General features: G+C 40.1%; 1 protein-coding gene across 5 annotated transcripts in view; it reads left to right on the top strand.

Moving 5' to 3' along the window:
• Nucleotides 1–25,263, top strand: part of LOC149147049 (phosphatidylinositol N-acetylglucosaminyltransferase subunit A-like) — a 318,990-nt gene that overhangs the window by 141,702 nt on the left and 152,025 nt on the right. For 3 of the 5 annotated variants that reach the window (XM_089440599.1, XM_089440598.1, XM_089440597.1), the window contains exons 7-8: nucleotides 20,631–20,734; nucleotides 20,873–20,963. In XM_089440599.1, the coding sequence (XP_089296725.1) occupies nucleotides 20,631–20,734; nucleotides 20,873–20,963 (195 nt within the window). Of the gene's footprint in view, nucleotides 1–18,432; nucleotides 18,567–20,630; nucleotides 20,735–20,872; nucleotides 21,002–25,263 lie in introns of those variants that run through there. The other 2 variants (XM_089440601.1, XM_089440600.1) reach the window with 2 other exon arrangements.

Consider the following 25,263-nt stretch of genomic DNA (forward strand, 5'->3'; position numbering starts at 1 on the left):
TTACGAGATATGCAACGCAAGTTCCTCACCAGATGAGAAGGTGCCAAAATCTTGCCACTTGAAGCCAAAGCATTCATGACATGGTTTTGTATTGCACACATTGCACAGAATCCAGATGCACGACAAATTTTCTTATGCCGACCGCTCTGTAAGGCTCTGTGTAAGTGAGACATTGTAGAACCGAATTTAGAAAACAGGTATTGCCGAGGTTTTCCAAGCCAGCACCAATTTTCCTAAACTCAATTCGCCCTGTGAGCTCTAGATCCATCGACTGTTCTGTGGGTTCGTTTCTGGTGCATTTATCATTATAGAATAGAATTTTTAAAGGGTCGTGGGTCAAACCCATGAAAACCATTGGTCCGGCTACATTCTGTGCATTTAAATAATGAAGCCTCTGTAATTTGCATGCCGGTCATTAAATTGTGATTGAACTCTGCCTCTGCACTCAAAATCGTGAATCGTGCTGCATTGAAATGTTTATGAAATCAATTTTATGGTGTGAGACAATTCAGAATAATGATTTCCAGACTCCATGATCCTCCTCTGCTTGCGCAATCATAAATAGTACTAGTGCATCTAGCCGAAGATAAGTTTGAGGCAAAGTCCCCACTGAGATTGATGTGATGAGCAGGGAAGCATTATCGTTGTCATTTCTCTGAATTTGAGTTTTTTTGGATGAAATTCTATCGCAGAATTCAATTTGGCTATCTACATGCATGTCTGTTTAATTCGATATTGTGCACAAGCTTTCGCTTATAGACAAATGGATGTGCCTCGTTGCAGTTGTATTGTTGAATGGTGAATGCAGTATAACTGGAGTTAACGCTGATAGATGATTTGTAAGTCAAATTTTTTATGACTTGGCACATGCTCAAGCAGATTTTAAGAGCAGTATTGAAGCCACCTCGAAGCAGATTTGGTGTTGTCCATGGAACAATTTGAAACAACCTCTGAGTGAAGTGATTCGTGGAGAAGTGATCAGCATTGTGAAGTGAATTTGAAGCATTTTTGAAGACATTTTTTTGAAGTCATTTTTTTGCAGTTTCTTGTAGAGATTTTGGAGCAGTTTCTTGTAGAGATTTTGCATGATTTCCATAGTAGCTAGATGCTCTGAAGTTTGAAGTTGAGGACAGCGCTCATCTTCACATTTATATAATCTTTTTGCATTGGTGATGTTATGCTCCAGTTCACTCTTGAAACGAACTGTGGACTGTTGATTTACCATGTGCCCAATTGTACCAATGTTTATTGTAGCTTGACGAGAAATGTTTATTGTAGTTTAACTTGGTAACATCCAGCTTACTCAGGTCCTGCTCCATCAACCATTTTCGCGACATTGTTGCCACTTGATAAGGCCTTACAATATCTTGTAGTAAGAGTACAATATTATTTTTCTGTTGCTGTTGCCTCAGTTGTGTTTTTAAGTGACATTGAAGAAAAATGGCCAGACTTGAAGATGCATTAAAGTTATTGAATATCCTAATTCATTCCACTGTTGATGAGATGGTCAAAGTTAACAAAGAAACTCTCTTTGACATCCAAACGTCTCTGCAAACTGCACATGAGAATATTGAGTTTTTGCAGCTTGAAACAAAGCTACAGCAGGAAGAATTACACCAGTGGAGTCATCATTCTGAACCTGTTTCTGTTCAGAACAATGAAGCAGACTCCCATAAACAGCAAGTCAATAATGTTACAGCAGCAAAGTTACATGCAGATGCAGAGGTTCAGTCTGCACTTCCCAAGCCCATCATCAGACCTTGGGAACAGCTTGTCCACAACAAGCACAGAACTGGTCTTGGATATGACAAGGACTTGTCCTTTCATATTCCAGACTATGCCAAGCCCATTCAGTTTCAGAGTGCTGGATTTATTCATGACAGTCCACCTGCTCCTCATGACAGTTCAGCTTCAGCTGTTCCGGATTCTGCCCCTCTTCCACAACAACAACAACAAAAACAACAGATAGTGAAATGCCAACACTGTGACCGAGTTGGCCATGTGAAAGATCACTGTTTTGATCTTCATCCATGTAAGCACTGTCATAAAACCAGCCATTCTTCACACAGATGCTTCAAAAACAAACGTCCTGCAAGAACAAAGATTCATCTTGGATGGATCGCTTCTTGGCAATGGGCATCAACAGCCAAGAAGATATTCCAAACGCATGTTAGAACTTGTTCTAGAGTATTGAACAGTCTTGCAGTTGAGTTTTCTCCATCTTCTCACCTTGTACCTGACAGGGGGGGAAATGATGGTCATCTACAAGCTTCAAAGCCACATCAAGCGAGCCTGAGCCACAACCTGCCACACCAGTTTCAGAGTTGCAGCCAGAGACAAAGATGCCCGTGAACACAGATTGAGAACACTTCCTCTAGCAGAAGACACCAGCTTCTTGCCAGTTTTGGAAGAGTTCCAGGAATTGCATTAAGCATTCCAGAGTTGTTGGTCATCCTTAAACCATCACAGATTGAGAACACTTCCTCTAGCAGAAAACTACAGTTTCTTGCTAGTTTTGGAAGAGTTCCGGGAACTGCACTAAGCGTTCCAGTGTTGGTGGTCATCCTTAAACCACCGCCCTTTTTTACCAACATTTCATAGAGCACATTCAGCCTAGTGCTGCCATGTATTTTTTGCACATTTTGTATTACAGCTCTTTTCTTGGACTCATACATAACCCTTCGAATTAAGGGGGGGAATGTTGGACACCTAATCCTAAAGGGTTAGTGTGGAATTCGAATGGACAAAAGCAGTCCAAGAGACCTTGGGATCTGAATCCCAAGAGTCACCTATTGTACTATAAAGGTGTATCTTATGTTAATAAAAATTGTACTCACTGATTTATCTTTGACATCTTTTGTGTTGTCCATGTGAGTTTAACAGGCTGCATATGATTTGATTGCAGGTTGTGGTGTGGAGAAGAAACAAGCGGAGCTGGAGAAAAGCGATGGGTTGTACGCAGTTTCAGAATGGAGCAGAAAACGACTGCGTGAGGCGAGCTGAAGCAACGCGTGGATGAGGAGGGATGGCGGAGAGATAATGAATAGTGGCGTGGAGATTGATGGAAGCTAGGGTTTTAATTTGGAAGAAACAAGACGAGTGTGGCAACAACATAATACTGGTTATTGGGAGAAAGCTGGGTGGAGGTGAGGAAGCAATCCCGTTCCCTGATTTTTTCTTCTAAAAAAAATTCGAAAGTTCTCTTGTAAAATAAAACCCCAGGCAACAACAGAAAGATAGATCAAAAAACCCTCCAAATTCTCCAGTAAATTTTAAATCACCTTGCGTTCAGATTTGTCTAATGAAAACCCCGAAAAATTTTCAAGATCTGTACCTGCAACTTGCAATGGCAAAAAAAACAGAACACCCAGAAATAATATATGCAAGGGTTAAACCTAAAAAGAAACCCAAAAACTAGCTAAACAATTATAGTATTCACAAACTAGCGACTCTAAGCAGCCAGACTTGTCAGTATGCCACATAAATATTTTCAGAATTTCTAATTTAAGATGAGGTGCTTCAGAAAACCCTTCATGTATTCACCAAAAATTTCAAATGATAAGCCTAGGATCAAAACTGGCTGGGCTCTTCAGAAAATGCAATCTAGGAGTTGGCTAGTTCAGCCGAGAACTTCCCCGAACGCCCGGTAATCTTCAAAAAAAGGATTTCTGCACAGCTTAAATAAACCGTTAACGAAAAAGGAGAAAATGATACTAAAATCCAAATGTAATGGAATTACCTGCCATCATATTCAAAAATTTAACTACCATTCAAACCCTAGCGACCAGTCAAGATACCTGTGTTTAAAATCACTCTTCATCAAGCTATCATCAATGGCTGAAAATAAAATTATGCAGAAAAAGAAAACATCTTACAGCGCTTCCAGAAGAGTAACACCAACAAGATTTCAACCCCAAAGTCTTTCCTTATTGCACAAAAAGTGGCTACAAGGAGCTTTCTTTAGCACACGACTCTAAGATCGAATGATCTCAAATGACCTTTGACACCCTATTTAAAGGAAAATTTCCCCAACGGCTAGTTCGAGTGATCCATGTCAAAATGATCTCGACCATCGATGATGATCAAAATCTCTTTTAGTCTCATCCGTCGAAATTTTAAATGCATTTTAATATATTAAAAAATTAAAATCTTGCATTTATTTCCTCAAAACTCTGACTTATTATTATTTTATTTTATTTTTCAAATTTTTATTTATCTTTTTAATTTATTTTTAAAATTTATTTTATTTTATTTTTTATTTTTTAGTTATTTTTTATTTTTATTGGACCCTCGAACTTAGCCTTTGGAAAAATCACCTAATACCTAGGACTATTGAGGGGATAAAACATTTTCTAACCCTCAAGACACTTTACAACGTGACCTTCACAATTTTACATTTCAAGGGGGAAAACCCATTTGACATAGACCCTCATAGACCACCCAGTCTTGCGACACAAATACAATCTAGCAGATCAAGCAATTTGTAATAACCTAATCAAATAATTAGGATTATTTCCAAATTATTTTTACATAGACTCGATTTAGCACACTAGGACTCCCCTAAGATTCTAATGACAAAATCCATTCCGGCTTTGGGGTTAGGCAAAAGGAAAACTGTGCCGATCATGGATCGGTGAGACAAAAAACCTAAGTAGCAGGAAACGCTGGGCAGGGGTCCGTTTCCGTACGGAAACGAAACGGAAACGGGTTTCCCCGTACCGTACGGCGTGGAAACGAGTTTCCGTCCGTACGGGCGCGTTTCCCGAGATGGAAACGCGCCCGTACGGACGGAAACTCGTTTCCACGCCGTACGGGCCCCGTTTCCTGTAAAAAAGCACTTGTTTTTAAATTTTTTTTTTTTCCTAATGTGATGACTCATGAGTAAATGTGATCATTGTGATGTAAATTTAATCTTAATGTTAAAATGTTTAAGTAAATGTATCATTAATGCTTTATGATTGCAGTCTTGCACATATATATATTAATAATTTTTAAATGTTTTTAATATATATATATATATATTATTATATATATTCGCGTTTCCCGTTTCCAAAATTCGGGGAGGTCGCGTTTCGTTTCGCTTCCGCGTTTCGTGTCGCTTCCCCGTTTCCCCGTTTCGTGCAACTTAGCAAAAAACCTTCTGGAACGTAGATTATCACTAGAAAATTAGGTTTGCCTAGGCAATTTACATACATGACTCAGATCTGCTAAGATTATTTACAATGTACACATGCAGACTGGGTTTACAACATAACATGATTGGGTTGATGATGACAGTCGAATGGCACGGACATGTCGATCAAGTGCTATCCCTTTTGCGAAAAAGGGGGTGTACTGCTATGGGTAGTTGACACATAGTGGTCAACAACTGGCATTAAGAGGGAGACTACAACACCATATACTCCTGAGCAGAATGGTGTGGCGGAAAGGGAGAATCGTACAATTGTTCCATGATCAAAGACTTCCGAAGTTTCTATGGGCCGAAGCTGCAAATACTACCGTATATGTACAAAACCGATGCCCTCATCAAGCATTGGGTTCCAAGACTCCCGAAGAAATGTTCACTGGTAAGAAACTTGACGTATCTCATTTTAGAATTTTTGGAAGCCCTGTATATTTTCATGTGTCGAAAAAGAAAAGGAATAAACTGGGTGCATCTGGAAAGAAATGAATCTTCATGGGCTATAACAAAAATACTAAGGGCTATAGAATCTATGTAGCTGGTCAAAGGGAAGTCGAGATTAGTCATGATGTCACCTTTGACGAAGATATATCTCTTAGTAAGGTAGACAATCTTCCTACTTTAAGGGGATCTAAAGAAGTTGACACTGGGGCATCAAAGGAAAAGGAAGATGAGACGATTCCCGATGTGGAAGAACCTATGGATCCTATTGATCCTCCTCTACAAGAGCCTTCCTCTTCTAGGAAGAGGCCTTCATGGCTTAGGGGGACATTTGATGATGCTGAAGGACACATTGCACCCTGAGGAACCTTCCGTGAAAGTAAGAAGCTGAACAGATATCAGGTATACCTAACCATCATGAGCACGATCATCCAAAATGAGCCTTCGTCATTCACAGATGCCAACAAGCATCAAGTATGGAAGGATGCTATGACTGAGGAATATGACTCCATTATGGAAAACGATGTTTGGGATGTGGTCCCCAAACCCCAGGACAAAGCAGATGTCACTTCAAAATGGCTTTACAAGATAAAGCATGCAGTTGATGGAAGTGCGGAAAAGTATAAGGCTCGTTTTGTCGCTCGTGGCTTCTCCCAGAGGGAAGGTATAGACTATGACGAGATATTTGCACTTGTTCCTGATATACCACCATCCGCTCGATCATAGCCCTTGCTGCTTCGCAAGGATGGAACCTACATCACATGGATTTCAAGACTGCATTCTTACATGGTTCGATCAAAGAGGGGGTCTATGTAGAGCAACCCAAAGGATTTGAGATTTATGATGAGAATCTCATGTGTGCAGGTTGAAGAAGGCCCGCTATTGGCTAAAGCAAGCACCCCGAGCATGGTATGAGAGGATCGATAGCTACTTGATGAAGCTGGGATTCACTAGGAGTGAAGCCGTCCCTAACCTTTACTTTAAGGTTATAGATGACAAGCCTCTCATACTGGTGCTATATGTTGATGACCACTTTCTAATAGGTGCAGACCGTCTCATTCACAAATGTAAGAGGGAGCTAGCTTCTGAGTTCGAGATGAAAGACCTAGGACTTATGCACTATTTCCTAGGATTGGAAGTCTGGCAGAAACCAGGGGAGATTTTCCTATCTCAAGGAAAATATGTGGTGAAGATATTGGAGAGATTCGGCATGGTGGACTGCAAGCCTGTAACTACCCCGATGGAGCTTGACTTCAAGAAGTTAAGCGGTAGTGCTGCTGGACCTGTTTTACGAAATGCTACCAAGTATCGTCAACTCGTCGGAGCATTAATGTTCTTGGTGAACTCCCATCCGGATATATGCTTTGCAATCAACACATTGAGTCAACATATGGTTGAGCCTCACCACTCACATTGGATTGGTGCCAAGAATCTGTTGAGATATCTTTGTGGCACAATCCCTCATGAGTTGAGATACACTGCCGGAACTGTGAGACTACTTGGGTATATTGACGCTGATTGGGCAGGCAGTGTGGTGGACCGAAAGAGCACTTCCGGATGAGTAGGAAGCAGAAGTCGGTGGCGTTGAGCACCGCCGAGGTAGAGTACATTGCTGCTAGCATGGCCTCCTGTGAGGCAGTCTGGTTGCGAAAGCTCTTCAATGAGCTGTTTGGATTTACATTGGATACCACCGTGATTCTGTGTGACAGCCAGAGCAAGATCCGTTTATCAGAGAATCCCGTATTTCATGATTACTCCAAGCATATCGATATTAGGTACCACTATATTCGAGATATGGTGCAGCGAGGAGCAATAAGGCTCCAACATATCGAGTATGATGTATTGAGCGCTGGGAGCTCCAGGGGGGCACGGGGTACTTCTTGGAGCGACATGTGACCACAGGGAAACTTACCATCCCCTGTTGGTGCACTATGTATAGGGTAAAGGTTCAACCTTCCCCTATGACACCCCATGGCAACTGTGGAACAGGATGATTAGTTATCTTGTGGGCCAGGATGATTTGTTCTCCGTGGCGACTGTGGAGCAGGATGATTAGTTCTCCGTGGCATCCACTGGACAGGATGATTCGTTCTCCTGTGGACAGGATGATTAGTTCTCCTGTCGAGGCATCCTACCCATGCAGTCTATGACTCATGGGAAGTACCTCTCTTCTGATCAATGAGCAAGGAAACGAGGATAGGGACCATAGTAGTACTATTGATGGACGCATCACTGTATCTACCGTACTCTCTATGCTAGGATGACCTCCATTGATCTGGGATCAATGATACTAATCTGGGATCAGTGAGAGTGGTTCACACTCTGAGACTGACTTTGGGTCAGTGGAGGATGGTATGATACATCCTTGATCATTTCTTCTTCTTCATAGTTCGAGCAGAGCAAAGCAGAGCAGAGCAGAGTGGGGTCAAGCTGTACAGGACAGTGCATTTGATGGATGGATAGCAGCGACGGTCTGACGGATTGCAGATGAAGTTCTCCCTAGTTGAGAGGGAGTGTTAAAATAGGCAACTAGGGCCAATATGTGCATCACCTTATTTATGGCTTCTGATATTTTTCCTAGATTCCTCTCATTGAGAGGTGTAGGATTGATCTAAAGATCATCTGATTCCGATAAGTATTTATGGAGATATGAATTTATTTTGATTATGGACAAATTGTCAAGGTCGGCCAGCAAACTTAGAGGCTCAGGAGCCCAATAGTCATGTCTATTCAACCTCAACGTTTGCATATAAATACAAGGAGCATTCTCCTCATTTGGACAATTCAATTCACTCATCTTCTCTCTCTCTCTCTCTCTCCCCTACGCATAAAAGGAGCCTCTCTCTCTCTCACACGTGTGGTTGAAAAGAAGACATCCTAGGGCAAAGAAGATGCAGAAAGAAGGACGCTAGGGCTGCAGGTCATCTCTTTGATCAACGTTGACCAAGCGTTGACCTTCCAGAAGTGCGGATTGGGTGTGGTTGCCTCTCCTAGGCAGGCCACAATTTTTGGCACAAAAATCGAGGTGATTTGACCTCTAGTTTGACCGGTATTGACTGCCCTAGTTTAGGGCTGCAGTTGACTTCAGAAATCTGCAAATTGACTGAACTTTTGGGCCTGTTCAAGGGCTGCTTCTTTAGGCTATTCGAGGAAAAGTTGACCAGAAATTGACCAAGTACTTTAGAGGTCAATTTCAGCTAGTTTGACCAAGTTTGAGTTTGCTGATCTAGGGTTTGCTGCTGCTGATATAAAATTACAAATTTCAGATTTTGTACTATTTCTTTTTGCTGAATTATTGAAGATAAAGGAAGATTTGATCAAAGGGTTTCCCTGCATTGGGGTTTGTCCCTGGCTAGCCGCCACATCTTATGTCTCTTGTCTTGGCTTGTTTTCTGTTGCTCATTTAATTTTCTATCTACACTTTACTTAATGTTTATGTGATTGCTAATCTGTGGCTAATAAGAAGAAAAATAAGTAAACTGCTCTAAGCATAGAACATACTATAATTTAACAAGAAGTGAGTCCACCACTCCAACACGAAATTCCCTTGCTAAGCCTACGCAGTCATTGCCCAGGCTTGCGCAATCATTGAGAGGGAGTGCTTGTGGGTGGTCTTGTTCAGTGGAATTTGGAGCTGGGTTGTTGTGTGGGAGTTAGAAGGGGGACAAGGGAGATTTTCCATCATTTTGGTGGGTTGTAAAGGCAAAAGTTCCTGTAGGCCAAAATTTACTAGTAGTGGAGAAGTGCTGAGAATTTGGGGTCAATTTTGGAGCGTCAAAACTAGAGGAAACCCTTTCTGGGTTTTTCTGGGTTTTCCCAAGGACCTCAAATCTAATTTTGCAAAATTTTATGGGTAGATCTGAAGGGTCAAATTAGGGTCTCAACAGAGTCAACAATGCAGAATTACTGGGCTAGGACATATTTTTTGATTGATAAACTCCGACAGAAGTTGGGCATTGGCATATCCACCACCTGACGCTTGTAGCTTGCCTTGTGCAAGCCCAAGTGCACTCTTTCTATTTCATATTGTACTCCAACAGTTTATATAATAAAATTACCCATTGTTGGCATGTTGGGAGCATTTCTGGGTTGTTGGTGTTTACTGAAATTTTTTATGCTATATTGTCTTGCATGTTTTTGTTATCACTGTGAATTTTTCATTAGGAATATTACAGTCCCGTTTATATACCTAGGTAGGTACCCATTCACGAATGGTCATGTCCTTAGAGACATGACTCTTCAATACTAATTATTAGTTAGTTATTCATTATTTATGATTGTTATTATTATATTTGTTTATATTATTTTTATATATATTTTATTCATAACATTTTTCTAGCAATTTCAGAATTTATTTGAGCATAAATATTTTCTGTGGTATAAACAATTGTGGAGAGATAAATCAGACCTGGTATGAAGAGTTAACACCCTAAACCCGTAAAGACTTTCTTCAAGAAGAAATGTGCCTCCAAATATGTAGAAGTGTCTTAATTTAATATGTTAATGGGGTTAGGGTAGACATGATAACTGTCCTAGGCTAGCACTCATCAAAAAGGTGTGTAATCAATTGTGACGTACGTGCCACATGTGACCTAGTTCCTCAAGGAATCTCTCTAAGATGAACACTCTTCTGCCATGGTAGTCTATAACATGTCTTGGGACATGTGCATCATTTATGATCTCCTTTATATCTTCCTTCAATAGACAAGGCGTAATGAGGGCACCAAGTGTCATAACCTTGTCATTGTCCTTGAAGACAATGCCTTTAAGCTCACTCTATCAATTGTCATACCAAGTTCTAGCCTCCTATTGTTTTCATATGGCCATGAATGACATATACAAGTGTGCCCAAATCAAAATCAAACAAGGGAAGTTGTCAGGCCAGGGTAACTCCTCATTGAACGAGAGAAAACACTGATTGATTTTTATTCATTAGCTAGCACTTTATTTATACAAATACAAAACGGATCAGTTCATCTTCTAGATGACTGTCCGGCTTCACCTCATCCGTTTCGGATTAGGTGTCAACATTCCCCCCCTTAATCTGAAGGGATGTTGGTGAGTCCAAGCATCATTCTGAATCTTTCAAGCTTTTCTCTTCCAAGCGCTTTGGTGAAGATGTCTGCAATTTGCTCGTTTGTGGAACAATGACGGAGATGGATTGTTTTGGCCTCAACATGATGTCGGATCAGATGATATTTAGTATTGATGTGCTTAGTACGATCATGGAACTTTGGGTTCTTGGCCAACTTTATTGCAGATGTGTTATCAATCATGAGTGGAGTTGATTGTATTTGTTTTACCTGCAAATCTTCAAGAATTTTCCTGAGCCACACAATTTCTTTCGTTGCTTCAGCTGCTGCCACATATTCTGCTTCTGTTGTGGAATCTGCTGGTACTGATTGTTTGCGTGATCTCCAGGAGACAGCTCCTGATCCAAGACTCATAGTATATCCTGAAGTAGATACCCCTGTTTCTTTGTCTCCATCGAAGTTTGAATCAGAGTATCCAATCAAGTTGAAGTCGTCCACCTGTGTATACTTGATTCCAAGGTCTTGAGTTCCCTTCAAGTACCTTAGAACTCTTTTTGCAGCAGACCAATGTCCCTCACAAGGCTTTTGCATAAACCTGGAGAGGATTCCAACAGCAAATGAAATGTCTGGTCTGGTAGTAGTGAGGTAGATGAGACTTCCTACAAGCTGTCTATACTTTGTTGCATCCTCAAATTCTTTTCCTTCAATAGATGTGAGCTTCAAGTTTTGTTCCATTGGAGTAGAAAGGGGATTGCACTCTGTCATGCCAAATCTGTTTAACAAATCTCCAATGTATTTCTTTTGAGAAAGAAATATGGACTTTGGATGTTGGGTTACTTCAATGCCAAGATAGTAATGAACATAGCCCAAATCAGTCATTTCAAAAAATTTTCCTAATTCTTTCTTAATGGATGCAATATAGCTTTCATTGTTCCCTGTCATTAAAAGATCATCTACATATACCACAAGATATACAACTGTTTTGCCAACTTTCTTGACAAATAAAGTTGCATCATCAAGATCAAAATGTTTGAAGTTGAGTTTCAGAAGATGCTCAGTTAGTTTTTCATACCAGGCTCGTGGTGCTTGTTTGAGGCCATACAAGGACTTCACAAGTTTGCATACTTTGTGTTCATGTCCTTTCACAGCAAATCCTTCGGGCTGGGACATAAAAACATTCTCTTTTAGATCTCCATTCAAGAATGCAGTTTTTACATCCATTTGATGGACTTTCCAACCGTTCTGAGCAGCTAGTGCAAAGAGTGTCCGGATGGTGGCCCATTTTGCTGTGGGAGCAAAAGTTTCCTCATAATCGACCCCTTCCTTCTGTGCAAAACCTTTTGCCACAAGCCTAGCTTTGTGCTTGTCAAGTGAGCCATCAGCTTTGTACTTGTTCTTGTAGACCCACTTGCAGCCAATTGGTTTTGTTCCAAATGGAGGATCAACCAGCTTCCAAGTGCCATTCTTTATGAGGGCATCATACTCCTTCTGCATCGCTTCTTTCCATTCATCATGAGAAGCAACTTCTTTGAAGGAAGTTGGTTCAAAATCTGTAGACAAGTTCAATTCACAATCATAAGTAACATCCATATCAACAGGTAAATTAGAGTTATCTACATCACCTCCATCTTGTCGGTTTGAATTTCTGGTTCCTGTTTTTCCAATTTCATCAGGATGAACACTTTCAAGTGTCTTTGTCAGCCACTTTGGGGGACCTTTCTGAGATGATCCAGGTTGTTCTGTTGATTGAGTTGGGTCTGAATCAAGATTGAGTCTCCTAATTCTATCAATTACATCACTTAAAGCATCATCCGTTGTTGGAGTGTCATGCAAGGGAGATTGTTCTTCAGAAGAAGATTCCACATGTTGATCTTGTATAGGAATCCCCCCTTCAAGATGTGGAATCTGATTATCAAACTCTTGAAATGATTTCGGTTTTGTGAATCTATCCAAGCGATCAAGTTGCCGCTCAACAACACTGTCTGATTTGGATGATTCAAGAAAAATGACATCTCTAGATAAAACAAACTTTTTATTTACTTCATCATAAAGGCGGTATGCTTTAGATGTGTTTGAATACCCCAGGAAGATACACTTACGACTTCTAGCACCAAGTTTGTTTCTATGTACCTTTGGTATTAAAGCATAACAGGTGGAACCAAATATCCTGAGATGTTTTACCGAAGGAACATGTCCATACCACAATTCATAAGGAGTCTTGTTTCTTATAGCACTAGATGGACATCTATTCTTTATATATGCAGCACATAGAACAGCATCAGCCCAAAACATTGTCTTTACATTTTTGAAGAAAAGCATGGATCGTACCATATTCAGAATTGTTCTGTTCATTCTTTCAGCTACACCATTCTGTTGAGGATTATAAGGCACAGTTGTTTGATGTTTAATCCCATGTTGGCGAAGATAGTGTTCAAATTCATTTGATGTATATTCTTTTCCATTATCAGTGCGAATAGACCCAATATGAGATTGTGCATCATTTTCAATCCACTTATGAAAATTCTTGAATGTTTGAAAAGCATCAGATTTGTTCTTCAATAAGTAAACCCAACACATTCTGGTGTAATCATCAATAAATGTCATGATATATTTATTTCCATTTGCAGAAGGAACAGGCATTGGACCACATAAATCTGAATGAATAAGTTCAAGCTTCCTATGTGCTCTTGAATGTGAATCATGAAAAGACTGTTTGCTATGTTTTCCTAGAATGCAAGCATCACATTGTTTATGTTTTCTAGGAATTGTAGGCAAACCAGCAACACCATTTTTCTTCAACAAGCGGAGACTATCATAGTTTAAATGTCCAAATCTAGCATGCCATAATAAACTTGATGGAAGTGCAACTTCTTCATGATGAGAAATATATGAGAAATGTTGTGCATGAGCAGAGGTTCCTTGCAGTTTAAGGAGTCTTTCTTCTTCTATACCCCTCATGACAAGTGAGTGGTCAGATGCCTTTCTTACCTCAAGCTTGCCATCAAACATGTGAATGGAGTGACCTTGCTGGCGGATGTGGACCAGGGACAACAAGTTTCTCTTCAGCTGTGGGAGATATAGAACATGATCCAGAAGAAAGTCTGGAAGACCAGGCAGTTTAAGCCTGATTGTGCCAAGCCCTGATGGCTTGATTTTTGACTGATCTGCAAAGTATACTGCTCCATCAACATTGTCAGTGAAATCTTCAAAGAAATCTTTCCTATGAGTCATATGACAGGTTGCTCCTGAATCAAGCAACCAGTCATTTTTTTGAAGAAGCAAGTGAAGCATTAAACAAATCTTCATTTACTCCAATGTTACATTGTGCCTCAATATAGTGAGCGGATTCAGGTGCTTTACCTTTGTCTGTGTCATCAGTTTTACCTTTCTGCTGGTTTCTTCTCTGCTCAACCTTGTCCCATGGTAGCTTGCATGTAGAAGCATCATGTGATCCATTTCGTTTGCAGCGAATGCAATGCAGATTTGACTTTTCTGCTTGAGAATGTCTGCCCCCCCTGCCTCTGAAGTATCTTCCTCTTCCCCTTCGTCCACCTCTTCCTCTTGCAGAATCTTGAGCAGGATGCTTTTCTTTGTGAGCAAGGCAAACAGTCTCTTCAGAAGATTCAGGGACTGTTTTCTTTCCAAAGGCTTTCTCTCTTTCAACAAACTTTTTCACAAGAGAGTCAAAGGTTATATCTTTAAGGTTTCCATTTGCTTGTAAAGACTCAAGATAATTAGAGTAGGTAGGATAGAGTGCTTTGAGAAAGGCAATAAGAGAGATATCCAGCTCAACCTTAGTGGATTTTATATCATGCATTATAGACTTTATTTCAGATGCAAGAGCAAGAGGATCAGTGTTGCAGGAATCGCCCCCCCCCCGGATCCGAGGCCGGAATCGCGTCCCGTACGGAAGCGTTCCGGAACCTCTCCCCGAAGCGCGATTCCAAATTTCTGAAGCGCGATTCCTTTTTTTAAAAACGATTCCTGGAATTCATGAAGCGTTGGCCCGGATCCGCGCTTCGGAGGGCGCTTCGGGCCTCCGGAAGCGCAACGCTTCAGGCCCGGAAGCGCACGCTTCACGAGGCCCGGAAGCGTGCTTCCAGTAAACTCCGCGCGGGCAGCATATAACTCGGTTTTTTTTTTTAATTTTTTTAAAAAGTTCACTTAAGTTAGCATGAGGGGGTGGGTTAGGGTGAGGTTAGGGTTAGTTTAGGGTGAGTTTAGAAAAGAATAAAGCCCCCATTCTCTTCTCATTTTCTCACTTTGAGTTTATGAGAGTTGGAGAAGAGAAGAGAGGAGAGGAGAAGAGAAGAGAGGAAAGGAGAGGAGAAGAGAGGAGAGCTTGGAGGAGTGAAGAAGGAGGAGCTAGGAGAAGGAGGAGGAGCTTGGAGCAAGAGCTTGGAGGACTTCATCTACAAAAGCTAAAGAGGTAAGTTCAAACCCCAAACTCCCTTGTTTTTTTGAAAAAAAATTGTATTTTTCTCCTCCCTCTCCTACTCTTTCCCATTGTTTCTACTTGCTCCTTTATTTACAGGTTGTCCACCACCTATATCCATATTCCAAGATGGTGTTCTTTTGGCTTCTATGTATCATTCCACTCTTGGTTTTAATGATGGCAAAGGTGAGGAATAGAGGGGAAGAGGAAGGGGATGAACTTGGTGACCCAATGTATGATGAGGAGGAAGGGTTTGAAGAGGAAGGGGATGAACTTGAAGGGGACACTGAAGCACAAGATGGGAAAGGTACAACAACACCCTTGTGGAACTATGTGACCAAACTTGATGGGGGAAAGGGTGGTGGATCTTACAAATGGATGTGCCCTCATGATTGTCATGGAGGAAAACCATATTGTGGTTCATATACCCGTCTGAGGAGGCATCTTTGTGGGGTGCTGGACAGTGATGAAAAAAAGGGTTCTGTGGGGGTACAAATTTGCCCAAAAATTTCAGCTGAACAAAGAACAAAATACATCCAAATAGAGATGGCTGCACAACAAAAAAACAAGAAACAAAAAACTCATTCTGAATCAAGTGCAACCTCTAAATTTGGTAGTTGCCCATCTCCTCATGGTACTTCTGCAACCTCTGGAGGTAGAAAAACAATAGGGGATTTCCTTAATGTTGCTGGGAGGGATGATGTGGATGGAAAGATAGTCCGTTTTCTTTGTGCTTGCGGTGTACCATTCAATGTGCTTCGCTCTCCCTATTGGCATGACATGGTAAAGGCCATCAATGAAGCCCCAAAAGGATACAAGGCCCCCAACTATGAGAAAGCTAGAACAGTGTTATTAGAAAGAGAAAAAGCTAAGGTTCAAAGAGCTTTGACACGTTTTACACATGAGTGGGTGGATTCTGGGGTATCCATTGTATCAGATGGGTGGACAAATATTAGAAACCAACATTTGATAAATGTTCTTGGTGTTTCTTCTAGTGGTGCAGTATTTATTGCATCTCATGACTCCTCCTCCATCAGTGCAACTGCACAAAACATTGCAGATCTCCTATTGAAATCAATCAAAGATGTTGGTCCGAATAATGTGGTTCAAGTGATCACAGATAATGCAGCAAATTGTAAGTTAGCAGGAAAAATTATTGAGCGTACTCATCCACACATCTTTTGGTCTGGGTGCTTGGTTCACACATTGAACCTTTTGATGCATGATATTGTGAAACACAAAGATTGTGGGTGGATTGCTGAGGTTTACAGGAAAGGGAAGCAGCTCATTAAATTCATCACAGGGCATACAAGGGTAAACTACTTCTATGGCACTTACTCCAAGTTGCAATTGCTTAAAATTGCAAAGACAAGATTTGCTAGTTATTACCTCACCTTTAGGCGGCTAGTGAGGGTGAGACAAGCTTTAACTAATCTGGTGTGTGCTGAAACATGGGATGAAATTAACACTGACACAGATGGTGCTAATGCAGTCAAGGACACTGTTCTTGACAGTTACTTTTGGTCACAGGTTAAATATGTTTTGCAATTCACCAAACCAATTTATTACATGATCAAGTTTGTAGATTCAGATCGACCAGTAATTGGGGAGGTGTATGAGCAAATGGATAGCATGTTGGGGCAGATTAAAGACATTGTTGAGCCTAGAGATACCACCTTGTACAATTATATTCGTGAAGAGGTGCAAAACCGATGGGAAATGCTAAATATTCCATTGTATGCATTAGCATATGTTTTGACACCTAAATACTATCATCCATCATGGCTTTCAACACCAGCACCTGGGGGGGGAAGCAGGAAAAAACCACACCAAGATAAAGAGGTTCACGAAAAATATATGGCTGCATTGAGTAGATTAATCCCTGATAATGAGGAGGCTGCATTGGTACGGAGACAGGTGAGCAACTATACGAGCAACACTGGTCCATTTGGGAGCATGCATGCAATTCAAGATCGAGAGCATTTTTCTGCTCTTGAGTGGTGGAACATGCATGGAGGGCCTACTCCACTTCTACAGAGTTTGGCATTGCGGGTGCTATCACAGGTGGTAAACACTTCTTCTGCAGAGAGGTGTTGGAGCTCTTATTCTTTCATCCACAGTGTTAAAAGGAACAGGTTGAATTTAGACCGGGCAGAGAGCTTGGTTTATGTTCATTACAACTTGCGATTGTTGTCCCATTACTGTGAAGATGCAAAGTCTAATAAAGACTTGTTGACTTGGGACAAGAATCCAGAGGAGCCCAATTTGGAGGATGGAGTGTTGCGACTAGAGCAATTAGAGGATTCTCTTATCCAGGTATGTCCATTGTGGTATGAATTTTCCAATTTTCCCTTATAAAGCATTTCTCTAATTCATGTTTTTAATTTTTTTGTTAACTAGTGTTTTTTTTTTTGCATGAATTTTTTGAGCGATTCTAAGATGATGACACGGGTGTTGATATGCCACCACCCCCACCCCCATCTGGTCCCTTGGTTTCTAGGTTCCATGGTTCAACACCAACGGCAGGGGGTTCTTCTTCATCAGTTCCAGTGCCACGACTTACACAGGGACCATCTTCTTCATTGCCACCACGTGGAGGCCCGCCATCACGTTCTATTCGTGGTGGAAGGAGGAGAGATTAGTAGATATATTCACAATCTACTTCTTTTTGTCATAGATTACTCATTAGACTTGTAGACTTGTGAATTTGAATTTTGAACCTTTTTGGCTTGGCGGTGACCAAGTGACATATTTTGTAAACATTATTATTTGAATTTTGGACATGACAAATGTTGACAGTTGCTCACTTGCTAGATAAATCATAATATGCTCTATGTTTTATGTTTTATAATATGCTTAAATGTTTTATGTTTTATAATATGCTTAAAAATTTGATGTATGTTTGTAATAGCTAGAATATAGATGATTGTTGTACATACTAGTAACTACAATGGAATCATGGATGCCATATCTATCTTGATTTATGCAAAAATATGCATGTTTTCATGTCTTCTACAATTAATTTGGTATTTGGGATGTTTGTTTTGAGTATAAATGCAAAAAAATATAAAAAAATATATATATATAACAGACGCTTCCGCGGACGCTTCGCTTCCTAGATTTTTGGAAAATGACACTTCCGCGCTCTGCGCTTTCGCTTCGCTCCCGCTTCGTGCAACATTGAAGAGGATCATTATTTTTCAGTTCAAGAGTGAAGAGTTTAATCATGAGCTGAACAACTTCAAGTGCAGAATGTGTATCATAGAGTTCTTTCAGCTTTTGTAAAGCTTCAAAGGCAGTGGAATAGCATGAAATATGACGACTTACTTCCTCATTTACAGATGCTGCGATCAATGCAAAGGCTTTGCTGTTCTTGTTTTCCCAAATGGCGAGTTCTTTGTCTGATGTGGGCTGCACAGGGTCTTTGTCTTCTTCTCCGACACACACTCCTTTCCACAGCTCATTGTAGATAAGGGTATGTTTTACCATCCGGGACCATTCAGAATAGTTCTCCTTGCCAGTGAGAACTATTCCGACCATAGAAATGATTGAATGCATTCTGAAAAAAAAAATATCTCTGCCAAAAAAAAAACTTCTGTTGAGAGAAAAAAATCCTTATATGATAGCCTTATGCATTATTTTTCTTCTAACATTTCATCAGCATATCATGAGCATTTCTTATATCACCATCACTTCCATAATATTATGTTTTAAGAAAAAAACGAGGGCGCTCAAATATATATCACTGCTCAACATATATCACTGTTCAACATATACCACTGCTCAACATATATCACTGTTTTGAAAAAAGAGGGCGCTCAAATATATATCACTTCAATATATATATTAATGCAAAAACTTGTTCAAGAGGACAGCGTAATAAAACTCTGAGATGGTCCAGGCATTTGTATTTGTTTAACAAAAACTCTGCTCCAAGTATACTATAAACTCTGCTGCCATGTCAGGCCAAATCTCATGGCCAAAGTTTGGGTTCTGAAGTGGGAAACGCAGTCTATACCATGCGCTTCTATAGTCAGACTTCAAATAAAAAACGCAGTCTATAGTACTGAAGTGGGAAACGTAGTCCACAGCATTTAAATGTATATACCCACAGCTTCAAATAAAATAGGCAGTCCACAGCATTTAAATGTATATACCCACAGCTAAAAATACGCAGACCACAGCATGTATATACCCACAGCTTCAAATAAAAAACGCAGTCACAGCATTTAAATGTATATCCACAGCTAAAAATACGCAGACCACAGCATGTATATACCCACAGCTTCAAATAAAAACGCAGTCACAAAAAAAACGCAGTCGGCTTGGAACTTCGGCTTGGAACTTCACATACGAACAGTTGTCAGTGGTGTATTCTCAGATCACAGCATTCCAGGTCGTGGGCCTACGCACAAAGGCTTTGATACTATAAGCAGTGTTTTTTTCTTAGCGGATGAAGGACTCCGCACCATTAAAAAACCGATACCACAGTTCTTTACAAAAAACACAGCGCAGACTTCAATATGACGCAGCGTAATTTCAACATAGTCATAAAAAACGCAGTCACCAGCGTAATTTTGGAGTGAGATAGGTTTTACCTAACAGTGGAAACGCATCAACATATACCATTTTGCTGGAATGAGGTAGGTTTTAGCAGAAACGCATCAACGTACAGTTCCACGGACAGAGGGCGCAGTCTCCATGTCAGAACAGAGGGCGCAGTCTCATGAGAGGGCAGTGTCAGGCCAGAGGCGTTCAGGACAGAACAGACCAGGAGTTACAACCAATTTTGGGACCTGTGCTCTGATACCATGTCAGGCCAGGGTAACTCCTCATTGAACGAGAGAAAACATTGATTGATTTTTATTCATTAGCTAGCACTTTATTTATACAAATACAAAACGGATCAGTTCATCTTCTAGATGACTGTCCGGCTTCACCTCATCCGTTTCGGATTAGGTGTCAACAGAAGTGTTTTCCAAGTCACTGCTTACCACTTGTAGTTGGAAATGATCTTTGACTTCTTGCAAGGCTTCGTATCTCCATGTACCACATTCTGACTTCTGGGGACTTCCTAAGGTAGAAAATGACCAAAAATGAACTGTCCATATTCAGGTATCAAAAAATGTATAAAGAAAATCTATCCTTAATTTTTTGTAGTTGTCTTTAGTGTCATTTTGATAAGGAAAGAAGTTAATGATACTATGAGAGAAGGATTTGTAAACTTATTTCCAGGTTTCATGGATTGCATCCATTGAGCCTGTTGATGTTATTATGCGTATTCATTGAGGTTTGCATTGGTTGTCCACACGGTAAGAAAATTGATGCAATATTAAACCTATAGTAAAGAATATCTAGAGAAACTTTTTATATCTGAAGGTGCAAAGCTTAATGTGTTATGCTCCTCCCATAAATCAGGAATTGCCCCTATAGAATGGATGAAGGATTGGGCATGGAAATTTGTTGGACATTTTGATCTTTTGGTTGTTAAGTTCTTCCGACTTATGATTTTTGATGAATTTCTGCTTTGTCTCCTCAGATGAAGGATTTATACAGCTGGAGTGATGTTGCACTGAGGACAGTAGTGGTATATGATCGTGCTCTAATTTCTGATAATGTGAATCTCTTACAACGCCTTTCAAGGTAATGATTGATGATATATTAATTCACATCAAATTGAAAACAGAGATGTTTTAAATTCTTGTTTAACATATTTTGTTTCACGGTGAAAGCTTTTTGATTTTGGATTTTTTCTGACATAGATTTGTGGCAAATTTTCAGGTATTATGGATGTGGTGCTTGGGCAGGGAAATTGTTTTGCTTGGTGATGATCCTGGATTTCATATTGTGGTGCCTCCTTGAATGGTGGCAGGTAATTGACTAACATCTTCAATGTGTCAATTTCTTTAGGTATCATGATCTGGACCTTTTAAAATTGGTTGTATTCATCATTGTAAAAATCTAATCATCAGGTGAAGACAATTTTCCTTGACCAAGTTAAAATGATAAAAAGGGCACCTATGACTTCCTATACTCAGATTAGCTACATTGGAAACACAAAATGACAGACTTAAAGTTCTGGCCTCACAACAGATTTTAGAGGCTATCCCATATCCCGAAGGAGATTACCTCATGATTAAACTATGTTATATCCCATGTACTGAAGCAAATTACCTCATAACTAAACTATGTTATATCCCATGTACTGTAGCAGATTACCACATAACTAAGTTACTAAACTATGTAACAATAACAAGCAACCTTAAAGTGTTAAAACTAAAATCGAGTTGGAGAGGTACTCCCAAATTATGGAAGCAGTTATGGCTTCTCATTCCAGATTCCAGGCAAAGGGTAGTGTTGCTATTTGAACTCTCCTAGAAGAAGAGTCCTAATCCAATGGGAGAGCTAAGGAGCAACTACAGGCAAGCCACCCATCGTCACCTTGGTGGCCTTGCCTTTTTCTTTAAGGCTAAGAGAAGGTTTCCTAACTTAAAATGGACTTACCTATGTTTAAATTTAACTAGGATTGATATGCAGAAAGAGGGGCTTTGAATGAAAGTTGCTGAAAATCACTGCCTGCTCTCAAGACTAGCAATAGTGGATGAAGCTGGAAAGATAACTTAGAAAAATCCACACTTAAAGTTGTACTCAGAAAAGTGAAATCTTGTTCACAACTAAGTATTATGAAATATCTGCAAGAATCAAGACATGTACCAATTACAATGTGATCATAAAAATTGGAGCATCGTATCAACCATTTGATTTAGTAAGAATTGAAAGTTTGTAATGAAATGCCAGGGTAATACCGAATAAATTGCTGCTGCTAGTGAATGGTGAGGCAGCAGAACTAAATCATCCAATGATCACTCACATCATAGATTTTAGGCCATGTTTGTTAGACAATTTATGACAGAAATTTATGTCATCCATATACTGTAGATGCAGAGTTATGGTTATTTCCCACAGTACCAGTTGGAGGTGTCAGGCATGTCCACAAGGTACTGTGTTAGTGTGTTAATTAACACACACTTAACAGCCATATTATGAATTTAAAACTGGTGAAATGCTCCGCTACAGTGCTGTAACAGTGACGACTTTCATTCACTGTATTCAATGGACCATCAATCCAAAATCATAGTCTATAAAATCCAATGTGTGATCATGAAATTTAGATACCCTCAGTGTTTAAGAACATTCAGAGGAATAGTAAGCTAGTGCCATCTAAGTGAAATGATTACTGTAGGAATACTTAACTGTGTTTAAGCAGTGAGTATAAGTGTTTGCAAACCAAAGATTCAATAGTAACTTTGAGTAATGAAATACTGATTATAAAGCAAAGTTGTTAGGCTCAATTGTTAAGTCGTCCTGGAGGTATTGAGGTTAACTGTGTTTGCAAAATGAAGTTCAACTCCAAATAATGAGCAATTGTTAAAATTTTTGTGAGTTCAAATTCTTTATGTTATTACCCTGGAGCAAGTCATTTCTTCACATATCAGGAGTCAAAATATTACTCATATAGTGATGCAAACGACCAGCGATGAAATCTTCCAGCACTTGGATAGAAGTCCAGAGAATAAAAATGTGGCTGTCACATTTATTCCTTTTTTTTGGAAAGAACAAATCTGTCCTGCAAATTATCAGTGATTTTTACCCCAAATGTCAGTCAAGTTGCTGGAGTGAATGATATTTATTGTGTTCAGACAGATTTCACAAGTTTAACATATCTTAAGTGTTGAGATGTTGCCATTGACATCAAAGCCAAAGATGGTCAAATTCAGATGGTTGAGAGGTCACTGTGATGAATTTGTCCATTGTAGAAAAAGCAATAAAGAATAAAGATTCAGGCTGAAAACCAAAGAGGAATGTTGCAGTTATCATGATGCCTGTAAAAATCCGAGTTGCGAGTATGCTGATCTGCCTTATGACAAGTCATGGAATAAGCCTACCATGATAATGCCCATCACACTGAACAAAATGCGAATAAGCTCTGAGTGGACATCTCTAATCATACAGAAATAGCAGAATGTGTGGTCTTTTTGAATTGGATCTTAAAACCTTCACTCATTGTGTAAATTGTGAAATTTGTATGCAAATGCTGGCATGTGGCAGTACTGGAGATTATTTGATCTTTGTCATGACTGATCGAGCCTCCCGAAAGACAAGAAACAGAGGTATAAAATTTACAAGTTGGCTCCCCAAGATTCTAACTGTCGGCCACAAAACAAATTTTACAAGGTTGGCTCAATTACAAATTACAAGTCGGCTCCCTATATAGGTCAACCCCAAAGAGCCCCCTCGGTCAATATAAATAAAACATTTTGGTTCGATTCAGTGATGTTGATTTTTGGTAGGAACAGATGTGCTCTAAGCCTCAAAATTTGCAGGGAGGCTAGGACACATGTATTCCAGAATACCCAGAAATCGTTTTGGAAAATTCCATCCGCAGAAGGTTTTATTAAAATAATTAATTATTTTTAATGGAAGCCTAAGTCTAAACTTAGGAAATTAAAATAATTAAAGGGTATTAATTAAATTGGGGGTGAAACTTCTAGAAGAAGACAACGATCAAGCCAAAATGATCCGAGCCATTGATTAGAATTTAATCTGGGCCGTTGGTTACTCAACGAGAAGATTATAAGAAGAGGCTTGATGGGCATTTGGAAAACACATCGAGTAAGAGATCAAGAGATCGATTTCTGAAGAGAGTAGCGCAACAGTTGCCAGAGAAGTGATCAAGGTGATTTCTTGCAGTGAGGGGCAGTGATAGTTTCTGGAGGAAGATTTCCTAATCCAGGGATACATTGCAAAGGAGGCAGACAGAGATCCATAATAGGTAGTGCAGAGCCACGCTGGGCAACATAGGGCCACGCTGAGGCAACGCAAATCCTGATATGAGATCCAAAATTTGCTGGAGAATCGAGTTCCAGAGCCAAAAGCCGGGGTGTGAGACCAAAGGGCAGAAAGTCAAAGTTCTAGAGGCAAAACGATTAGCATGAAGGAGTGATGCAGTTCCCAGAAGCTATGACGCAAAGCAGCGTAGTGATTGCGTAGAGGCAGCTAGGGGCTAGCCATTCAGTGGTTGGATCAGTACTGGATCGCCAGTGATAGTGTGTGGAATATCTCACTCATCTCTCTGTCAGTCAGATTCTCTGTATTGGATAGCCAATAAGGCATCCAAATATTGTATTAAGAAACTACTGCATAATAATACAAACCCTCAGCTGCTGCACCAGTTTTCTCGCATTGGGTTTTTTTGGGGACATTTTTCCAAAGACAACGGTGTCACTTGTGTGTGTTATTTCTTTCTTGCTCAGATTCTTGTTTCTGCATATTATTTAAAGCTGTGAAGGCTGCAGTTGTATTTATTTCGATGTTTACCATATAATACTGTAAATAACTTGATTTAGTAGGAGAAATATAATTAGTTGTTGCAGTAGTGATTTGGGGATTCTCGAATTTTCACATGGTATCGGAGCGCAGGTGAAGCAAGAGAGCAGATCGAAAGAGTCCAGTGTTCAAGAGGAGGGAGATTGAAGTGCTGCGTAGGCCGCTGATCAAATTCCCGGAGGGATTGCGTAGTCCAAGCTAGGAGGGAAAGATTCTCAAGGAAGATGTCTCTCTGAGTGAGTTGACAGAGAGGAGTTTTCCAGATCAAGATTTGTCAGCGGCAGAGGGAGCAACGTAGTAGAAGCTTCAGCGCAGAGCAGTTTTATGGTGAGACGCAGTTTTCTGCAACAGTTGCTGGGGCAGAAAAACGTCAAAAGAAGGGAGGAGACATTATTTGAGGGAATTTCTGTTGATTTGGGGTAGCATCGAATGTGCTCTAGCCACACAATTTGGTGGAGAGGTTGGGGCACATGAGATCTCCAATACCCAGAAAGGGTTTGGGTAGATTCTAAACAGCTCAGGAGATATTAAAATAATTAATATTTTTAATGGAATCCCTAAGTCTAAACTTAGGGAAAATAAAATATTACTGTGGATTAATATGAAACTGTGTTAGAATGGTCGAAAAGACATGGATCAAGCCAGATCTAATCTTAGTCGTTGATTAAGGACTTAATCTCGGCTGTTGATATGTCAATAGGAAAAGTATAAGAGGAGGCTTGAGGGTCACTTGGAGAGTACACCGTAGTGATTAGTCATTCTATTCTCTAGAGTGGGGTTTGGTA

The sequence above is a fragment of the Pinus tabuliformis genome, chromosome 9 (assembly GCF_031772625.1).
Source record: "Pinus tabuliformis cultivar Carrire ecotype Pingquan chromosome 9, CPIR1, whole genome shotgun sequence".
NCBI classification, from domain to species: domain Eukaryota; kingdom Viridiplantae; phylum Streptophyta; class Pinopsida; order Pinales; family Pinaceae; genus Pinus; species Pinus tabuliformis.